The 18,727-nt window shown below is 57.9% G+C and overlaps 1 protein-coding gene across 2 annotated transcripts in view; it reads right to left on the bottom strand.

Moving 5' to 3' along the window:
• Positions 1 to 18,509, bottom strand: part of ATOH8 (atonal bHLH transcription factor 8) — a 34,400-nt gene extending 15,891 nt beyond the window's left edge. Inside the window, exons 1-2 of one of the 2 annotated variants that reach the window (XM_075563091.1) lie at positions 17,637 to 18,509; positions 7,473 to 7,664 (exon numbers count right to left, since the gene is read on the bottom strand). In XM_075563091.1, the coding sequence (XP_075419206.1) occupies positions 7,473 to 7,664; positions 17,637 to 18,371 (927 nt within the window). In that variant the 5' untranslated portion in view covers positions 18,372 to 18,509. The remainder of the gene's footprint in view (positions 1 to 7,472; positions 7,665 to 17,636) is intronic. The other variant, XM_075563092.1, reaches the window with a different exon arrangement.
• Between the last annotated feature and the right edge of the window lie 218 nt (positions 18,510 to 18,727).

Here is an 18,727-nt window from a genome sequence, read left to right as displayed (position 1 = left end):
GCACATGGTGGATGTGGCTGCTGCTGGTGGTAGCCAGCTGGTTAGCTTTATTCCCATGCCAACCAAGGGGCATGCGTGTCCCTTGCAATGAATCAAGGGACTTTCAAGGTCTAGGAGGACACGGGGCATCAGAGAGGTAGTGTAGCATGTCCAAAATCACACAGCTAGGAAATGCCAGCACCGGGACTGGAGCTCAGCCTGTGTGGGCTTTGTGCAGGCTGCCTTGGTGTGCTCCGCTTGTGCCTTCACCAAGAACTGTAGGGGTCTCCAGACTGATCCTCACCCACACATGACTCCAGGGGACTGCCGGAGGGAATCTGGGCTCCATGAGGTGCTCCAGGCGGGCTCCCCGGAAACGCCCTGTTTTCCCCGGGGAATGGCCGTGTTTCCATGACGCTGGGAGCATGGACGGGTGGTTCTTGCTAGCTCTGTTTGGGGCCCCGGTGTTCATATTCACACAGGCCGCGTGGGTGAGAAGCGTGGCTAGTGGTGATCGTGTGTAAGGAGAGGCGTGCCTGAACAAAGATGAGAAGAGGAATGGGGTACAGAGATAGTGAAAGGGAGGGGAGCGCCCCTATCCTACCCAGGGACCGCGGAGGAACCTCTTGGGGCAGCGTTCTGGGGCCGGCCGGCCTTGTGCATCGGAGAGGCTGCCCCCAGCTAATGTGGCCTCCAGGCTGGCCTCACCAGACTTGTGGGCTCACGGTGTCAGGTGTGGGAGAAGCAGCAGCTGAGGGAAGGCACTGTGTCAGAGCACACAGCTGGAGGAGCGTCTGTGTCGCAGGAATGCTGGGGGGGGGGAGGGATGAATGGCCTCCTGTCTGAGACAGGAGGGGAATCTGATGGCGGTTTCCCCTCTCGTCCCAGTGCAGTCACTTTGAGGGCTTCAATGGTGTTTAACTGGGTGACTGGGCCAGGGCCCTTCAGCAGGAGAGCCCATGCTTGTGGAATGCTCTTCCTTTGTGGGGGCCACCAGGACAGGAACGGGTGTACCTTGCTTCCTGGCCAGGCAAGTCCCTCAGGCTTTCTGAGAGCCTCAGTCTCCTAACCTGTCCCGGGGGGCAACACCAGCATCCTCCTGGTAGGAGGTCCCAGTCGTATTGGGGCGCCGTGACTGGGGTCCCCAAGGGCTCTGTGTGTGGCCTTTCCCATCAGGAGAACCCATCAAAAGGGACTTTCAAGTTGGTGCGAAAAGCCTGTGGTGGGCTCAGAAGAAATGAGGGTGACGGAGCACCCAGTATAACCAAACCCAGAGCCAAAGCAGTGGATTCTAGTTTAAAGATACCCCACCCCCAGAATGGCGTGATAGAGTAGGGCACCCCCTAGGGCTTCCCAGGCTGGCTGTCAATCTCCACTAAAGCAGGCAGCCTCCCCTTTCTCCCAAAGAGCGGCAAGCTCCAACTGCAGCCAAGTGCTTCAACGCTGCGCCATCAGGGCCCCTCCGGAAAACGGGACTGGCAAGACCACAGCTTGGAACGTCGGACTGAAAAGGGCCTGACCCCCAGGAAACCCTCAACAGATGCAGACCCGGGGTGGTTATGTGCTCAGCAGGTGGGAACAGGGTTGTGGCCTCAGGAGGGCCCTTAGGCTGCAAGGAGCCAGCAGGGGCTGAGGGCTGAGTTCGGTGCCACAAAGACACAGAACAGGCCACAGAAGAACAGAAGATTGGCCTCCTGGCAGAAGGAAGCCCCTCGGGGTGCCCTCTCCTGTCCCCTATCTCCTCCCCCTGAGCTTCCAGAAGAAAAACAGGCATGTCACCTCAGCTGGGCCCCTCAGACCTGCCATCACCAAGGAAAGTGTCCCCTGCCCAGAGGGCAGCAGGGAAAGAGGCTCAGACCCGGTCTCACTGCACCCAGCTCCAACACTGCACCCAGCTCCAACACCTCCCGGGCCCAGGACCACCCCATCTGAGAAGGGGGACCTCCTGCTGACTGGCTGTCACTACCCCTCCGCTCTGCTCCAGCCCTGACCCCACTGCCTAACAGCGCTGTTGTCCCCTGCCAGCCTATGCCTGTGCGTAAAGGACCCCACCGGAGTTCGTGATGGGTATATTGAGGTGGTAGTGGTTGGTGGCGGCAGCATCGTTACTCAGGGTGCCCTGGAGGAAGGGACAGTGTCCTTCCCATCCTGCAGGTCAGACCAGGCCGGCCCACCCAGTCCAGGTGTTGAGAAGAGGCCTGGCTGCCAAGCCTCCGCCCCTTCCTTACCCACCCCCCGCCCCCCGCCCCCTCCTCCTCAGAAGCTCCCAGGAGGTGCTGCTTTAAAAACAGGAGCTGCGGAAACATGGCCCAGAGCCAGGTGCTTAATGTGCATTATTTCCTGCTGCCTCGGAGTCAGGACTGAACTCTCCAGGGCCCTGCCCTCCTCCCGCCTGTCTCTGTCTCTGCTGGGTGGGCCCCCAACCCACCTCAGTGAGTGACCGGTCTTCCAGGCGGGACTCTGGACCCTCAAAGTCATGGCCTGGGAGGTCCAGAATGGGCTGGGGAAGGGCAGATGTGAGCCAGAGGATGAGCCTGGGGTCTGAGGGTGGCGGGCAGTGAACCCAAAGTCCAGCCAATTCCACTTTAAATCCCCATTGTCTTTATGTAGGGTCAGGAGGGGCTGGGCAATTCATGCAGGCAGGAAGGGGTCCCAGAGGGCCCTGAGTTCCATCTCACAGAAAGGCATCCAGCATGAGTGCCCCCTGCCCCCATGGGACAGCTCAAGTGGTCATGGGCTTTATTGGTCTCACCCTTGGCATGGGGCCGCTCGGGGCGCTGGGGTGTCCAGAGCTACTGATGTGGAAATCTGCCCACGGTTCAGAACCTCAAACCTTTGTTGTCTCACTGCAGCCCTGCCTAGTAAGCCCCTCTTCTGTTACTTCCTCTGCCTGAGGCCTTGCGTGCGCCTCCTTTCCCACCAGTCACAATGAACCCACGTTGCCGGGAGGGTCACTATAAAGTCATCGTGCACGTCCAGGCTGCGAATGAGTTTGCCAGACGGGCTTCCTTGATGGAGCGGTTAGAAGCACGCAGGCCCATGGGGGCTAGCTCACATTCCACGAAGAACAGTAGGGGGCCTGGCAGCCCCAGGTTCCTGGGCGGGGACAGCGTGCCTGAGAGAGGCCCTCGCAGAGACACTGCACAGGCACGATGTCACTGGTGTCCTTCACCCTGGGCCCCGTCACGGCAATGCTAATGGGACCGAGGCCCAGGGAGCCCAAGGCCAAGGTGTGTGACTCAGACCCTGTGTGGCTGATGGGGCCGTCACACCATCACCAGTCCTCCTGACCTAGACCCACTTGCGGGTCAGAGGCTCTGATTCTCATCACCCCTCCACCTTCTCCACGGCCCAGGCCCTGCAAAGCCAAGAGCACCTCACCCCACAGCTTCCCGTGGGTGCCTGATTGCTGCAGGCTTGCGTTAGGGGCAAGAGTGCTTCTGTCTGCTTTTCCACGTCACACCTGACGGGGCCCAGCTCCCAGACACACTACCAGGGATGTGGCTGCCATTTAATGCAAGTGGGACTCTGTGTGAGCTGTTCTGCGCCCACACATGGCTGGTGCACAATAGAGGCTTGCTGGACAAACAGCACCGGGGGGGGGGGCTGTGCACATGGAGAGTGTGAACATGCCCCATGCCAGCCTAGGGACCCCCGCATGGTCACATGTCCTGGCTGGGGGTGGTGGTGGTTGGATGTGAGACATCTGAATAGAGAAAGGGATAGGGAGGAGAGGCCTCCTGGGGTTTCTGGGATCCCCTGGGATCCTCCCTGGGTGCCAGGAAGCAGGGTGGCAGGGCCGAGCCCTTACAGGCCAAACACATCCTCTTCCTAAGCTTATAAGCTGGTGTGATTTTCAGAGAAACCACGCACAAATCAGAGGGATCACGGTCTACTTGTACTTAGGGGAGCTGGCTCCCCAAACGTATTCTCCATAAATGGAGATGAACCCTCAAAGATGCAGACTGAGGGGCCACAGGAGGAGGGAAATAAAGTTCCAACGCTGCCTTACACACCAGGGTGTGTCCAAGGACGCACCCACCAGACTGGACAGCTCAAGTCCCAGGCGGAAGGGAAGGGAAGGGTGGGGGCCCTGAAGGGAAGCAGAGAAATGCCCTCCCCGAGGCTCTGGGTCCCCTGTCCTCAAAGCCCAGCAGACCCAACATGAGGCAGAAGTCAGCCAGGACAAACTCAGCTCACGCCTCTGAGCTTGAATTTGGCCACACTTCGCAGCTAAGGGGCTGGGGGAAGGGGGACAGACAGACAGAGAAGACAGGGGGCGAGGAGGAGGAGGAAAGAGAGGCTACCCTGAAGTAAATGCAGAAGGAGCTGAGCAGGACTCTGAGGGCGTGGGGGCCCCTGGCCCTTCATATGAACAGGAGTCTGACCGCTCCCCAGCACACTCCTGGCCCACGCCTGCAAAGGCTGCAGGGTCAAGCCTTGGTTACCCAGGCCAACTACTGAAAAATGGGGAGGGGGACTTCTGGCAAGGGCTTGGCTGATGACCATGAGTCCCCGTGGGCAGACCCAGGGTCAGTGGGTGTCTCCTGAGTTTTTTCTTTTGGGAAACGTATCGCTGTGGCTATTATCAGAATCTATGCGACCACAGAGGTCATTAGAGCAAAGAGAGATGCGGACCCCACTTCCCCCAGTCCCAGCTCAGGAGGCCCCAGGGGACCTGCTGTGGAAGACAGACAGGAAGTACCCTGAGGCCTTGTCTTGGCTGCAGTTCCGAATTCCAATGGGTTCTAGGCTGGGTGGAAGGTAGGGGGTGCGTGCGTGCATGCGTGCGTGCATGTGTGTGTGTGTGAGAGAGAGAGAGAGAGAGAAAGAGAGAGAGAGAGAGAGAGAGAGAGAGAGAGAGAGAGAGAGAGAGAGAGAGAGAAAGAGAGAGAGAGAGAGAGAAAGAGTGTGAGTGTGTGTAGGAACAGGATCAGATGCAGGAGACGTGCTCCTACCCTGCAATCTCCAGCTGGACAAGCTGTCCCTCCCCCAGTGCTATGCACCAGTTCAAGGAGGCGCCATGGGATGAACTTCAAGGTCAGGCATTGGGGGGGGGGGGCTCACATCCCTGTGAGGAGGACCAGGCAACGAGGTGGCAACAACAACTCCGCTGCTGCCCCCTCTGCTGTAGACACGCTTGCTGCACAGAGCACAAAACAGAGGCATGAGACCAAGGACACTGCCGTCCGTCAGTCCGTCGTGGTGACTGACTCACAGGGACCCTGTAGGACCCCTGTGGATTTCTGTGACGATAAAACCCTTTGTGGGAACTGAAAGCCTCCTCTTCCTTCTACTGCTGACGGGCCCTACGGGCAGTCGCCCAACGGGTAACCACTATGCCACCAGGATCCCAGACGCTGGTGACTGATAAGCTCCAGAACCCAAGCCCAGGGCTGTGCTCTGCCCTTCACCACAGCCTGCCACCTCAGCCTCCCGCCCTGTTCGATGGCGCAGCCGGACCAGCTGGTCTCTAGGACGTCTTCCAGCCCAGAGGTCTGATGGGATTTCAAGGGGTGTCTGCTGGGCGCCTTCACCCCGCTCTCCCTCCATCCCTGGTCTCTGGGGCGGCAGGTGAGGAGGAGGAGGCAGGGCCCTGGAGGGCGAAGCGAAGGAGACAGAGCAGCGGTGCCCATCCACCGCTTGGTGACCGAGTGCCCGGGGAAGTTCACCCAGAGTTTACGGACCTCCTTGGTCACCAAGTGCTGCTCAGAGCCATCCATCAGGCCCTTAATTTGCCCGTGTCACTTTGCAGAGGAAAGCCTCCCGGTGCGCAGCCAGTGGGGCTTCCTCCCTCACGCACTTGGTGAGGGCTACCTCTAATTGGTCCAAGTTAAATCACTCCCAGAAACTGCCGTGGTGACTGTGTGGGCCGGGGAAGGAACCGGGAAGGTAGTCAAGAGGAAGGAGAAGGGTGCGTGTGGCATAGCACCACTGGGACATCAACTTTCCGCTAGGTCTCTAACACTTCTCCACTCCACCCACCCCACTATCATGACCCCAATTCTACCTTCCAAATCTGGCTAAACCGGAGCATGATAAGAGCCAGAAACACAGGGAATCCAGGACAGATAAACCCTCAGGACCAATAATGAGAGTAGAGATACCAGGAGGGTAAGGGGAAGGTAGGGGGAGAGAGGGGGAACCCATCATAATGATCTCTCTATAACCCCCTCCCAGGGGATGGACAACAGAAAAGTGAGTGAAGAGAGACATTGGTCAGTGTAAGGCATGACAAAATAATAATTTATAAATTATCAAGGGCTCATGAGGGAGGGAAGGTGGGGGAGGATGGGAAGGGTGAAATGAGTTGATACCAAGGGCTCAAGTAGAAAGAAAATGTTTTGAAAATGATGACGGCAACATATGTACAAATGTGCTTGGCACAATGGATGGATGCATGGATTGTGGTAAGAATTGTATGAGCCCCCAATAAAATGATTTTTTAAAAAGACAAAGGAGAAGATGGAGAAATGGATGTGGGATGCCTAGAGTCAACGTGCTTCATCCCCCACATCTTCCCATTCCTGGCTGTCCAGACACTTCCCTCCACATGATGGAGCGTGGGCCCTACCTCTGCCGCTCTTCCTCCAGCCTCATGCAGACTGAGACCCTGAGTTCTGGGCCAGCCTTGCTTAGTCCCGGCTGGCTCCGAGCTCCGGAGCTCCGTGGGAAGTGCTGATGCACAGGCCCTCTGGGGAAGCAGAGCTGGACCCAGCACCTTCCCTCCTGCTCAGAAAGCTGTTCCCTCTGCCTCAGATGCCATTCCCTGCTGTTTCTGCCAGCCGCCTAGGAGTTGTCTGGGCCCCAGTCATCCCAGGATGCTCCTCCTAATCCCTCAGGTGGGAGCATGTGTCCCCTGGCGCTGAACCAAGTGCAGGAGGTCCTCTCTGGCCATCCTGCGAGATGCCCAGGGACCGGGACCGGATGTTTTTCATCTGTGTACCGTGCCCAGCATGCTCAGCCGTGGCAACTATCACCCTGTGGTGGCGCATAGATTCCATATGAATCACATTGCCCATGCACGCCCAAGGACTATGGGGAGCTGAGAGGACACCTATCAGGGACCAGGTGAGGCTCCACCACCAGAGCCTTTAAGGCCAGAGAGGGCTGCCTTGATTTAAAAGTAAACATACCCAGGGCCCTTGAGTCCGTCTGACTTTGATCCCGACTCAAACTTGACGGAACAGAGCGCAGACCCTATGGAACTGCTCCCAGAGTTTCCAAGCTGTAGCCTTTATGGAAGCAGACTGTCACATCTTTCTCCAATGGTCTCAGACCACAGACCTGTCAGTTGGCAGCCGAGTGCTTAACCCCTGTGCCACCAGGGCTCCCTCCCCCTTTAAGCAAGGCCCTTGGCACTAAGTAACTTTCCCAAGGTCCCAGGACCAGGCTCCTGAACATACTGCCATCTAGGGATGCCAGGAGCCCCTCTCCCTGGCACCTGGCACCTCCCCCAGAGACCGCTGTCCCCTGAGCAGACGTCTACCCACCTTGCGCTTCTTGGCGCGGCCCTCGGCCTGCAGGGTGCGGGTGCAGCGCTGCACGCACTCGGAGAAGCTGAGGTTGCTGTGGTCGGCGCTGTAGTCCAGGTCGGCCAGCCGTGCCAGGGACAGGATGTAGTTACAGGCGATCCTCAGGATGGCCAGTTTGGACAGCTTCTGCCCGTAAGAGTAGCAGGGCACCTGCGGGGGAGAGGGCAAAAGGAGGGGCTGCAGTTCTCTTCATGGGCAAAACCTTGGCTGCAGGCCAGCTCATGGCACCTCCTAATTCTACCACCTAGTGGGGGCCAGCTGAGCATGGGAGGGGCCTGGGTGAAGGATTCTAGGCCTGAGCGCCTGCCTCCATTATTTGCTAGATCAGTGGTTCTCAACCTTCTTCATGCTGTGACCCTTCCATACGGTTCCTCAGGTTGTGGTGACCCCTTCCAACCACAAAATTATTTTCGTTGCTACTTCATGACTATAATTTTGCTACTGTTATGAATCGGCCTGTGAAAGGGTCGTTCACGCCCCCAAAGGGATCTTGACCCACAGGTTGAGAACCGCTGTGCGAGATGATCTGCCTTTATTCTCTGCATGAAGCACCTGCGGGTGACACACACGTCATCTCCGCCATGCCCCTGACAGACTCTGGGAGCTATCCCTTCCTATCACCACTGGAAGACAGGCCTGCAGACGAGTCACTGGATGTCCACCACGACAGCGCTGTTCTCCCCCCGCCCTGAGGAGGACTCTCTGAGGGAGTGGATGCCCCCACCACTCATTCCCCGACCCTTGGGCACCTTGGGGATCTGACATGAACGGTAATGATTCCTGCCACGGGGACCGCAGACTCGAAATCACGCTACAGTGCCATGCAGGACGGGCACTAGGAAGGAAACGCGTGGTTAGGGTTTCCATCTCTCATCTCTTCCCTTCCCTCCCACCTCTCTCCCTCCCTCCCTCCCCTCCTGTCTTTCTTCTTTGCTCTTTTCACTGGGGTGCAGCAGGCACACAGGAAGTACGTGATCGATGCTTACAGACCCAGCCAGACCTGGCAGGTGTGTCAAATGCTCATCACCCAGGGTGGAGGTGGTGGTGGTGGTGCCCATCGCGTCCAGTCTAAGTCCCATCAGCCCCATGTGACCGAGTAGGGCTGCCCCCATGGGGTGTTCTAAGCTGTCACCTTTAGAGTGTGTGTGCGGTTGTACACTGGGGTGCTGCGAGTCAGAACCAGCTCAGTGCCATCTGACGACAATCTTTACAGAACCCGACTGCAGGGCTTCTCCCTCAGGCCGACCGGCTAGGTGTGAACCACCAACCCGAGCGGCCAACTGTGGTGCCTCTGGGGCTTTCCCACACCACCAACCCGACGCTCACTCCCTGTACAGGGCTTAATGATACAGGGTGGACAGCCTCTTCCCGATTGAAGAGTCATCTCCAATGTTTCGCTACCTGAGCAAAAAAAGCCAAAAAACGTCCAGGACCGAAGCAGGCTTGAGCCGAGCTCTGTGCCGTCACGTGCGCAGATCACAACAGGCTGGACCTGCTCGGGGCCGGGTGGTCGCCATGCAGAGAGCCCCTCCGCCCAGGTGGTTCCCCCACCGCTGTGCGCTTCCAGAATCGACGAAAGCAGCAAGCATGGCACAAGCATGTGGTCCTAACGAACCCTTACCCCGCAGAGGGACCCACGGGGCACGTGCGTTCAGCAGTTAGGAGCAGGCACTGTTCATGGCACCGTGGCAGGCACTGTTCATGGTTCCAGGCCCGCGTTTCTCAACCATGGGCCATCTGTTTCCTCGGGGCGGGCATGTCCTCAGCCGAGTCTAGAGATGCTGCTGGTCTGCTGGTTGTCCCCGCCAGGGACTCTGATAACCACTGACAGTGCCCAGGGCAGCCCTCAAAACCAATTCTCACGCAGCCCGAAAAGCCATCGCTGCTAAGATGGAAAAGCCCACTGGAGGAACACACAAGACAGTCGCCTCAGATGGGGGACACCCACTGTGACGGTCATGCTTAGCTTATGTTGGGCAGGAGCTTTCCTGATACCCCCCCCCCCCCCGCCCACCTCCAAGCCTGTTCCCTAAGCCAGGGAAGTTTCCTGTCCTGCCTCAGCAGCACCCCATTCTGGCCTCCACACTCAAGTATCCAACTGACCTCCTTCACTGGGGCCAGTGTCCGCAGAGCCAAGCACAGGCCCACTGTCGCAAGCACTCAGGAAGGGTTGCCTAGTAAGGGGACAAGTGAGACAAAGAACACTCTCCCTCCACTGTCACCCAGTGACTCGGGAGCCTGTCCTCTAAGGACGAGGCGTTAGCCCCTCCATAAGAGATGGCAAAAGCAGAGAGCCGCAAGGCATGTGTCTTTGGTCACCTGCATTCGCCTCCTGGCTCTAGCTCTTCCCAGCTATAACTTCGGGCAATTGGCATAATCCTCTGAGCCTCCGTCTCCTCAGCATGTTGATGAAAGGACAGCCCTCACAAGGTCACTCGCTGCCAGCGAGCCCATTCTGACTCTTGGTCACCCTATAGGGCAGGGGAGAACTGCCTCGGCGAGTTTCCCACACTGTAACTGTTCACGGGAGTAGAAAGCCTCATTTTTCTCCTGAGGAGTAGCTGGTGGGTTCGAACTGCCGACCTTGGGTTTAGCAACCCAGTGCATAACCCATGATGCCACCAGGGCTCCCTGCACAGGCCGGTAAGGAGTAAAAGAGATGACGTGTGCATCTCAGAGTAAGGTCCAAGCAGACCACGTGTAGTGATGACACTGGAGGTGGAAGGTCCCCAAAGAGGGGCTCCAGACAGAGGGAGAATCGTGAGGTCTGGAGCCAGACACGGCCGGCGGCGAGGTTGCTTTTAGTCTTTTTAAATCCTCTAAGACAAGGAGTCCTGGGAGACACCAATGGTTAAGCTCCAGGCTATTAACCACGAGGTTGTCATTCAATTTTGCCCAGGAGTGGCTTGGAAGAAAGGCCTGGCTCTCTTCTCCTGAAAGCTCGCAGCCTTAAAGTTCTGCTCTGAGCACCAGGGGTCTCCAGGAGCTGAACTCAACTGACCACAGCAGGTGCTGTGTGTGTGTGTGTGTGTGTGTGAGAGAGAGAGAGAGAGAGAGAGAGAGAGAACTGGGACCCCAGGGAGGAGGAGGGATGTGACAAAGAGAAATGCAGCCTCCCCACCCCACTCCCAGCCCCCATGCAGTCCCCCTTCCCATCTCCCAGTCCCAGCTCATCCACAAAAAGCTGGCAGAACAATGTACTTTGCTTGTTCCCAAGGAGAGTCCAGAGAACCCTGCCCCCAGAGCTCCAGGCCGCTTTATCAGCCTGAACAAATAAACAAGGGATGTGAGACACAGGGCTTTGGTAGTCCTGGGTCAGGGCTGGGGGTCTCAGCCTTTTCCACACCCTGCCTGACGAGGCCTGGGGCTGGGCAAAGCTCCTGACTGAAGCAAGCCCCTAGCATTCCCCCTCCCTCCCTGAAACACAGTGCCGGCCTGAGAGCTGGTGACAGCTGGGCCTCCCAGCCAGTGAGAAGCAGGATCTGCCTGCTGGGACCCAGGGTCACTGCGGGCTCCAGAGCAACAGATGATGCCACAGTCCTTGTCCAAGTGTCACTCTGCCCGGTTGCGCCTGTCAAGTTCTAGGCCCAAGAGCAACGATCTGCTGAGCTCTTGTCTTTGTGACGCTGTGGCGGCTTTATAGGGAATGTCTCCCCACTGAAGAGTCCTGGTGGCAGGGCAGACTACATGGGTTGCTAGCCATGAGGTCAGCAGTTCAAACCCACAGGAGCCAGAGTAAGCTCTCTGCTCCCATAGAGGTACAGCCTCAGAAACCCACAGGGGCAGTTCTACTCTGTCCGATAGGGTTGCCATGAGCTGGCATCAACTCGATGGCACTGGCTTAGTGGGTAGAGTATTAATCCATTTACATTTTTCCCAAAATAAAGATTACGGTGCCAGCTACAAATGAAGAAATTCATTACCAGCCAAGGCCTGGCTGGAGACAAGAAGCCTGTCGGGGCAACACCCAAGGCAGGCACATGGTCATTGGGCTCTCTGGGACCACACCCCCACCAGGACCGGCCACACACCTGAAAGGACCCCCTCCTGGCCTGCCCTTCACCCCCAGTGACAGCCCCTCAGCTCACCTGGCTAACTCCCTGAATGCAGCTCACTGGAAGCCAGGGCCTAGCTCAGGGACACTAGGCTTGGGCTGTTGCCACAAAGTAGGAGTCTCCCCAGGTCTGGGAGGTGGGGACGGGGTGGGGGTGTGGCACAGAAAGGCACTTCTTGGCAGTGTGACTTTGGGCAGATCCCTTCAGCTCTCTGCGCCTCAGTTTCCTCTCTGGAGAGCGGGGATAGCAGAGCTGTCAGAACTGCACTCACTGACCCATGACCACAGGCTCCTTGACGGTCCCTTCTCCTGACTCTTCCCAGGGAGTGGGGACCAGATCACCCCTTGTGGCTGGCAAAGGGCTGGGGAATTTTGACTACAAATATCTACATTCATCTTTTTAAACAGCCTTTTTAAGTAGCTAAGAAATCCTTGGACAGTGCAAACAGTTTAGCACTTTACTACTGACTAAAGGTCGTCAGTTCAGATCCTCCCAAGGGCACCTTGGAAGAAAGGCCTGCTGATCCACTTCCTTTGAAAACCAACAGGGCAGAATTCTACTCTGAAATAGATGGGGTCACAAGGAGTCAAAACTCAACAGCAAGTGGTTTGGATTTGAGCTTTTAATGGGGGAGGGGTTATCACTTCTATTTTATAGAGAAGCATTTGACACGCCAAACCCCAAACACCAAACTCACTGCCATCCAGTCGACTCCAAGTCATAATCACTCTCGGGCAGGGTAGAACTGCTCTCGTGCGTTCCCGAGACTAACTCTTTACAGGAGTACAAAACCTCATCTTTCCCCTGAGGTGGTTTTGAACTATTGACCTTGAGGTGAGCAGCCCAATGCATACATAACCACTACACCAGCTGGGCTTCCAGGGGCACAAACACTTCCTGAGTGTGAGATTCGCTGGGTCTTGACTTCATGGCTTGGCTCAGCTCTTCCCCATTAACCATCAGGAGCGGCACGACCGGATAAGCACCCACAGCCCAAGGCATGTGTGGAGAGGGGGCGGCCTGCCCTTCAGTGCCTGGAGGGAATGTTCTGGGTGAAGATCCCAGAGACACGCAGTGCTTATAAACCTACTCCTGTGACCAAAGGCCACGACACCCAGCATGACTGCAGCCCCCCAACTGCCAGCTGCTCCCTGGGGCAGAGGGCACTGTGCTGGGGAGGGATGGCCTGGGACCAGCTCATCACGTCACAAACTGCCACCTTTCAGGGAAATTACCTTTTCTCCACAGCCACCTGTATGGGCCCTCAATACGAGACCTGCTCAGCATCCCCTAAGGAACCTGCCCTAGCTGCTATGGGTGGGCCCTGGGGTCTGACAGTGAGGGACAGGCTGAGCTGGGATGCCATCTCCACACCCGCTTCTAGGCCACCTTCAGTTCAAGGCAGGCTCCAGGAAAAGCAGGGAGGGGACCTGGGCCCCATTTGCTTTTTACCCTCCTGAGAAGAGGCACCTCAGTAGGCCCTCCCTGCTAGCCTTGAGCCCCTACCTGCCCATGCTGTCACTCCTCCCTCACCACTGATCGACAGGGCTTTCCATAGCAGGCAGAGAGAAAACACACGTACTTGCCAGGTGCCCTGAGGCTGGGCCCGGTCTGTGAGCTAGAAGCCCTTCCGGGAGGCCCAAGCCCACAGCAGCCAGCGTGTCCTCTGACCCTCCACCTGGGGCTGGAGCCGGCCCGCACATGGGCCGGCCCAGCTGTGCACACATGGCCTTCACATGAAACCGGGGAGGGAGGGCTCTGGTGCAGCTGGGCTGGTGGCATGTGTTGCAGCCTGACCATCTGCCCCGCACACCAGCACCCTGGCCCCTGCTGCCGCACCTGCACTCTGCGCTGTGGCCATCAGCACGCCCTCCCAGCTCCCTGCCTGGCTGAGGGGACAGCCGCCAACAGAGGTCGAGCTGACAAAAGAGCAGCTGGCCTGGCTTCCAGGTGCTGAGGTTGGATGGACTGCTCCTGGGCCAGAAATGGCTGAGGAGCAGAGTCTGGAAGAGCTGGGTGCTGGAGGAACTCCCAGACCCTGGTTCAAAGCCAGCCTCTGACAGTGACCTCGGCACACTAACCTTGGCTAATTTACACAGCTTTTGGAACCTCAGTTTCACCACCTGTAAAGTGGGTGGGAGCTAGTGGTGTGCCCATCCTGTTAAGAGAACTACATGTGCATGCCCGGCACTGAGCGCCAATCGAATGAACTAGTTCCTATGAATATTATTGGATGGCGCTATGAGTCAGAATGGCCTCGGGGGCCCTGACAATACCACCACCAAAAAGCCAAACTCACTACCATTGGGTCCATTGTGGGGTAGTGGGTAAATGTGTTTGGCTGCTCACACAAGGTCAGCAGTTCAAAACTACCAACTACTCCAAAGAAGAAAGATGACACTTTACTCCCAGAAAGACTTACGGTCTCAGAAACCCACAGGCACAGTTCTACCCTGTCCTATAGGGTCACTGTGAGCCCAATAAGAGCAACCACATGATTGTGATTGAAATTACTGCCTCTCGGCCCTCGAGTCGATGCCGACTCATAGTGACCCTGCAGGACAGGGAGAACTGCCCCCTGTGGGTTTCCGAGACTGACTCTATGGGAGTAGAAAGCTCCATCTTTCTCCTGAGGAATAGCTGGTGATGGCAAACTTCAGACCTTTCCTTAGCAGCCCAGCGTGGACCACTATACCCCCAAACACCAAACCAAACTCACTGCCATCGAGTCAGTGCTGAGTCACAGCGGCCCCCGAGCCCCCACTACAGGCTGTAACTAACTGTTCATGACAGTCTTTCTCCCTCAGAGCTGCTAGTGGTGGTTTCGAACTGCTGGCTACACGGATCGCAGCCAGCGTGTAGCCACACACCACCAGGGCTCCTAAAATTATTATTATTTTTTAATGATTAAAAAATACTCATTTCTACATCTGTCGAGAGCCTTGCCCAGCCCCGAGGACACTGCAGCAGCTCAAGAAATGTTCTTTCCTCCTAGAGTTTCCTCTCCTTTTTTGTTTCCTCAAAGAAAACGCGTATGTGATACGCATGGTCGCCTCCACTTGACAGCTGAGACCAGAGAGGGTAAGGGACTGTCCAACAAGCCTCCCTGGCCAGCGCTGGTCTCACTGCACCAGGAACCTGCTCGGGGAACAAAGTCCCAGACCAGCGCCACAGCCCCCATCTGGTCTCAGTCTTGTTCCAGGCAGAACCACCTTCCTGCCTTTCCCAAAAATTCAGCTTGGGAAAGTCAGTCCATCCTAGATCCCAGAGCTACAGACATTCAGGACTCGGGGGAGGGGAGGGCTTTTTACAGGTAGGGAAACAGGCCGAGCGGAGCTCCTACAGCCACACAGGTCCTTAAGGATGGGTGGGTGTTGTGAGGTGGGGGGTGTATGTGGTAGGTACACTCTCAGGCCCTGGCTTTGTGGCTCTATTTCCTTCCTTCCTAGACGGGAGGCAGGGGCGCACGTAATTACAGCAGCCCTCTGGAGAAGAGACAGAGTCCTTCGAGCAAAAAGAGGACTAACAGGAGCGGGTGTTTCTGTGCATGTGTGTGTGTGTGTGTGTGTGTGTGCCTACATGTGCAGACACACACTGAAAGGGCTTGGTTCTGCCTCCAGCCTAGACACACTGGCCCTGCACCTCCGGCATAGGACTTTCTCAAGGAAAGGGTGGAATAGAAAGGCGAGCAAGGATTACGAAGCTCACTCGGAGCATCTGCCAAGTGTGTGCCCAGCCCGATTGTTAACAAACTCCACAGGGCAGCCTCCACCCCCCCACGCCCGACCTCACTGACCGAGACAACACTGGCTGGGGGAGCGTTTGGCCAGGCCCTCTTTGCAGAACCTGCTGCCATCTTGCCTACGCCACAAGGTGTTCTTGGACAAGTCTCCTCCCTTCCCTAGGCTCAGCTTTCCATCCACATCAGGGGCTCTCCTCATCCTGGCAGAGATATTGTGAGGATCAAATAGCTCAGAGCTCTTCTAGAGCAACGGTTCTCAACCCGTGGGTCGCAACGCTTTTGGGGGTCGCCTGATTCTTAACAGCAGCAAAATGACAGTGGTGAAGTAACAAGGAAATTAATTTATGGTTGGGGGTCACCACCACATGAAGCACTGCATTAGAGGGTCGCGGCATTAGGAAGGTTGAGAACCACGGGCTTAGAAGGAAGTAAAAGCCATCCAAGGACCCCTGGTGGTGGCGTGCTAACTTGTTAGACTTCAATCCCAAAGATCAGCAGTTCAAATGACTAGTCATTCCAAGGGAGCAAGACGAGGCTTTCTGTCATAAGCAGCGACAGTCTCAGACACTCCCGGGGCAGCTCTGTCTTGTTCTACAGTCATAGTGAGTCGGCACTGACTCCCTGGCAGGGAGTTTGGCTTGGGTTTTAAAAGCCATCAGACCAATGAGATGCAGTGGAGCATGGAAAGACCTTGAACCATCCCTCCCTGGGAATTCAGAGGCAGACAGCTAGGTGCCGGCCTGGTTCTGTCACTCATGCGACCCTGCCCCTCAGCAGCTGGGAGTTTCCGGGCTGTGGCCTTAGCAAGCTGGGAGGGTGTGCAGGTGAACGGGCCACTCTGCCCTTCTGTCAGCCTTCCTTCAGGGAAGTGGATAGCTGGACATGCCCCCAGTGGCTTCCGGCTCCCCACTCCCCAGGGCACTCAAACACGGAGCTGCTGCCCCAAGGTGGGACTGCCTGCTCCACTGGGCCCACTGCCCAGGTCCTGGCTAGCCTGACTACGGGCAGTTTCCCAGGCTGGTCTGTGACCACAGCTTGACCCTGCCTCCCAGCCTCAGTGACCCAACGTCTCACCCAAACCCAGGCAAGGCACATTGGCTCAAAAGCCCTCGGGCTTCTTGGATTCCTTTTCCATGAATGGATACAGACTTCATCTCCCCTGAGGAAGAGCAGAGTGTGAGCCAGAGGATGCTTTGTTGTTGGCTAAAGGCCTAGAGAGGTTAAGTAACTTTCCTGGAGTCACACAGCCAGCTTCACAGCAAGCAAACTGACTCTTCAAATGAGGCACACCCAATCCAATATCACACCACACACACATACACTCGCCTGTGAGGGCTGTTTGGAGGGCACAAGAAAGGCACTTACCAACCACTTCCTTCATCCAGCTGACAGAATGGGAAGCCTGGGACAGGAGGGCTATGCCCACACCTTTTAAAAAGTGGAGTTGTCAACTGCCCCCTCACAGACCATAAGTACACAAATATTCTTAGATTAATCTTCTCCCCCTAACCCTGCAGAGGGACACTGTCTGATGTCACCAGCTGAGAAGCCCAGAATGACCCTAGAACTAGACGCTGCAGATCCTTCTGAGCAAACCCTCAACAGTAGGGTCCCCCCATCGGCTCTGCCCCTTTCACAGGGGGGATGGTGTCAAGGTCGGGTAGTAGGGGGTGTGTGTGACAGGGAATGAGTAAAGATGTACCAGGATCTTCTGGGGAAATCCCTGGGACACCCTGGGGAGCAGGCTCCCAGTCCAGGTTTCTAAACACGCCAGAACCGAGGGCCCAGAAGCAACCTGAAGGTATTTCTGAGGGCTGGAAGCCCGGTCTGAGGCAAGGTTAGCGGGCTCCGGAAGGCTGTAGCAACCTTATAGTCTGGCCACCGCAACCCCCGGGAAGCCCACTCCTCAACTTTCTGGGCCTCTCCACCCCACCAGGTAGGGGAGACCTGACCATAAGCTCGTGGGTAAGGCTCATCCCCTCCCTTCCCCACATCCCCAAGGTGCTCCAGGAGACAAATCCTCGCTGCCAAGAAAGTGAACTGCAAGGGCTGAAGTTAAATGCACAGCCAGGCTCACTGGGGGGTGGGGGTGGGGGCCGCAGAGGAGAGTCGGGGGGCCAGAGATCTCAAACCCGCATGCCCACTTTGCAAACTAACGGCACAGGTCGCCTCCCTAGGATTGCACGCAGGGGCTCTGGGGTCCCAGCGGGCAAAGGCCATGTGCCCTTGAACTTCTCCATCCACCCCCAAATTTCCCAACCCTGCATCGCCCACTCCAGCATGCTTCCCCCGGCGCGGGGCGGGTGCGCGGCGGGCAGCGGGTACCTGCTTCCTGAGCGCCTCGAAGGCGGCGCTGATGGTGTGCACCCTGGTCCGCTCCCGGGCGTTCGCCAGGAGCCTCCGCGTCTGCTGCAGGGCTTTGATCTCCGAGGAGGCGGCGGTCGCTTCGCCCGGCCGTTTCCTAGGCGACGCTGAGGAATCCGGGTGGTTATTGTAAATTACGTGTGAAATTGATGCGTAGGAACTTTCCCCAGGGCGCGTCGGGGGCGCGGGACGCACGGAGGATGCCGGGGGCGCGGGGCGCGCGGGGGGCGCGCACAACAAGATTCGGGGACGCAGGCCCTGCTCGCGACCTGGCTGCGCCTCTGGGGGTCCTGAGGTCTGGCCCTGGGGCGCCGGAGGCGGCGGAGGAGGCGGGGAGGGGAGGCCCGGCCCCACTGCGCCCAGGGCGAAGCTGCGCTTTCTGGCGTCCAAGACCTCAGGCACCCTGGCGCTCCCGCGCTCCCCGACCGTGTCCGCTCCCCCACCTGGGAGGGGAGCCGGCGCCGCCGGGGTTGGCACCAGGGCCAGAGTCGGCTGTAGCCGCTGGGTCGTGTCCCGCAGCCCGCGGAGGACTAGGGCGCCGGGCTCGGGCGCTTCCAAGTCCACTCGCAAAGTTTTATAGCCGTTCGCGCGCCGCGCCGGCTCTTTGCCTTTCCTCTGGAGCTTCTTGAGGCCGTGGAGCTCCTTCACGCACACGGTCTTCCACGGCCCGTCCTCGAGGACCGGAAGGTGCTTCATGGCGCGGGCAGCGTGCGAGGCCGGGCCGTGGGACTGGCCGCGATGCGCGCCCGCCGCGCCCGCTCTGCACGCCCGGCGCAGCCTGTGCCGGGCCGCCGGCGCGCTCAGCGCCGCTCAGTCTCGGGCGCTCCCCCTCTCCCCCCTCCCTCCCTCCTCCCTCCCCCTCGCGCTCCCCCTCTCCCCCACGCCCCGGGCAGCTGCGCCGCCGGCTCCGCGAAGCCGCCGCGCTGTCCGTCCCCGGAGCGCTCAGAGTGTCATCTGAAGTCGCGGCCGCGTGGCCAGCATTTCTGCAGAACGCCCGCTGCGCTCCATCTGTGTTTGTTTAGCCTCAGTTTACACCGAAGCCCAGTGCGCGA

This window comes from Tenrec ecaudatus, chromosome 11 (assembly GCF_050624435.1).
Source record: "Tenrec ecaudatus isolate mTenEca1 chromosome 11, mTenEca1.hap1, whole genome shotgun sequence".
Classification (NCBI taxonomy): Eukaryota; Metazoa; Chordata; class Mammalia; order Afrosoricida; family Tenrecidae; genus Tenrec; species Tenrec ecaudatus.
This window is presented reverse-complemented; position numbering and strand designations above follow the sequence as displayed.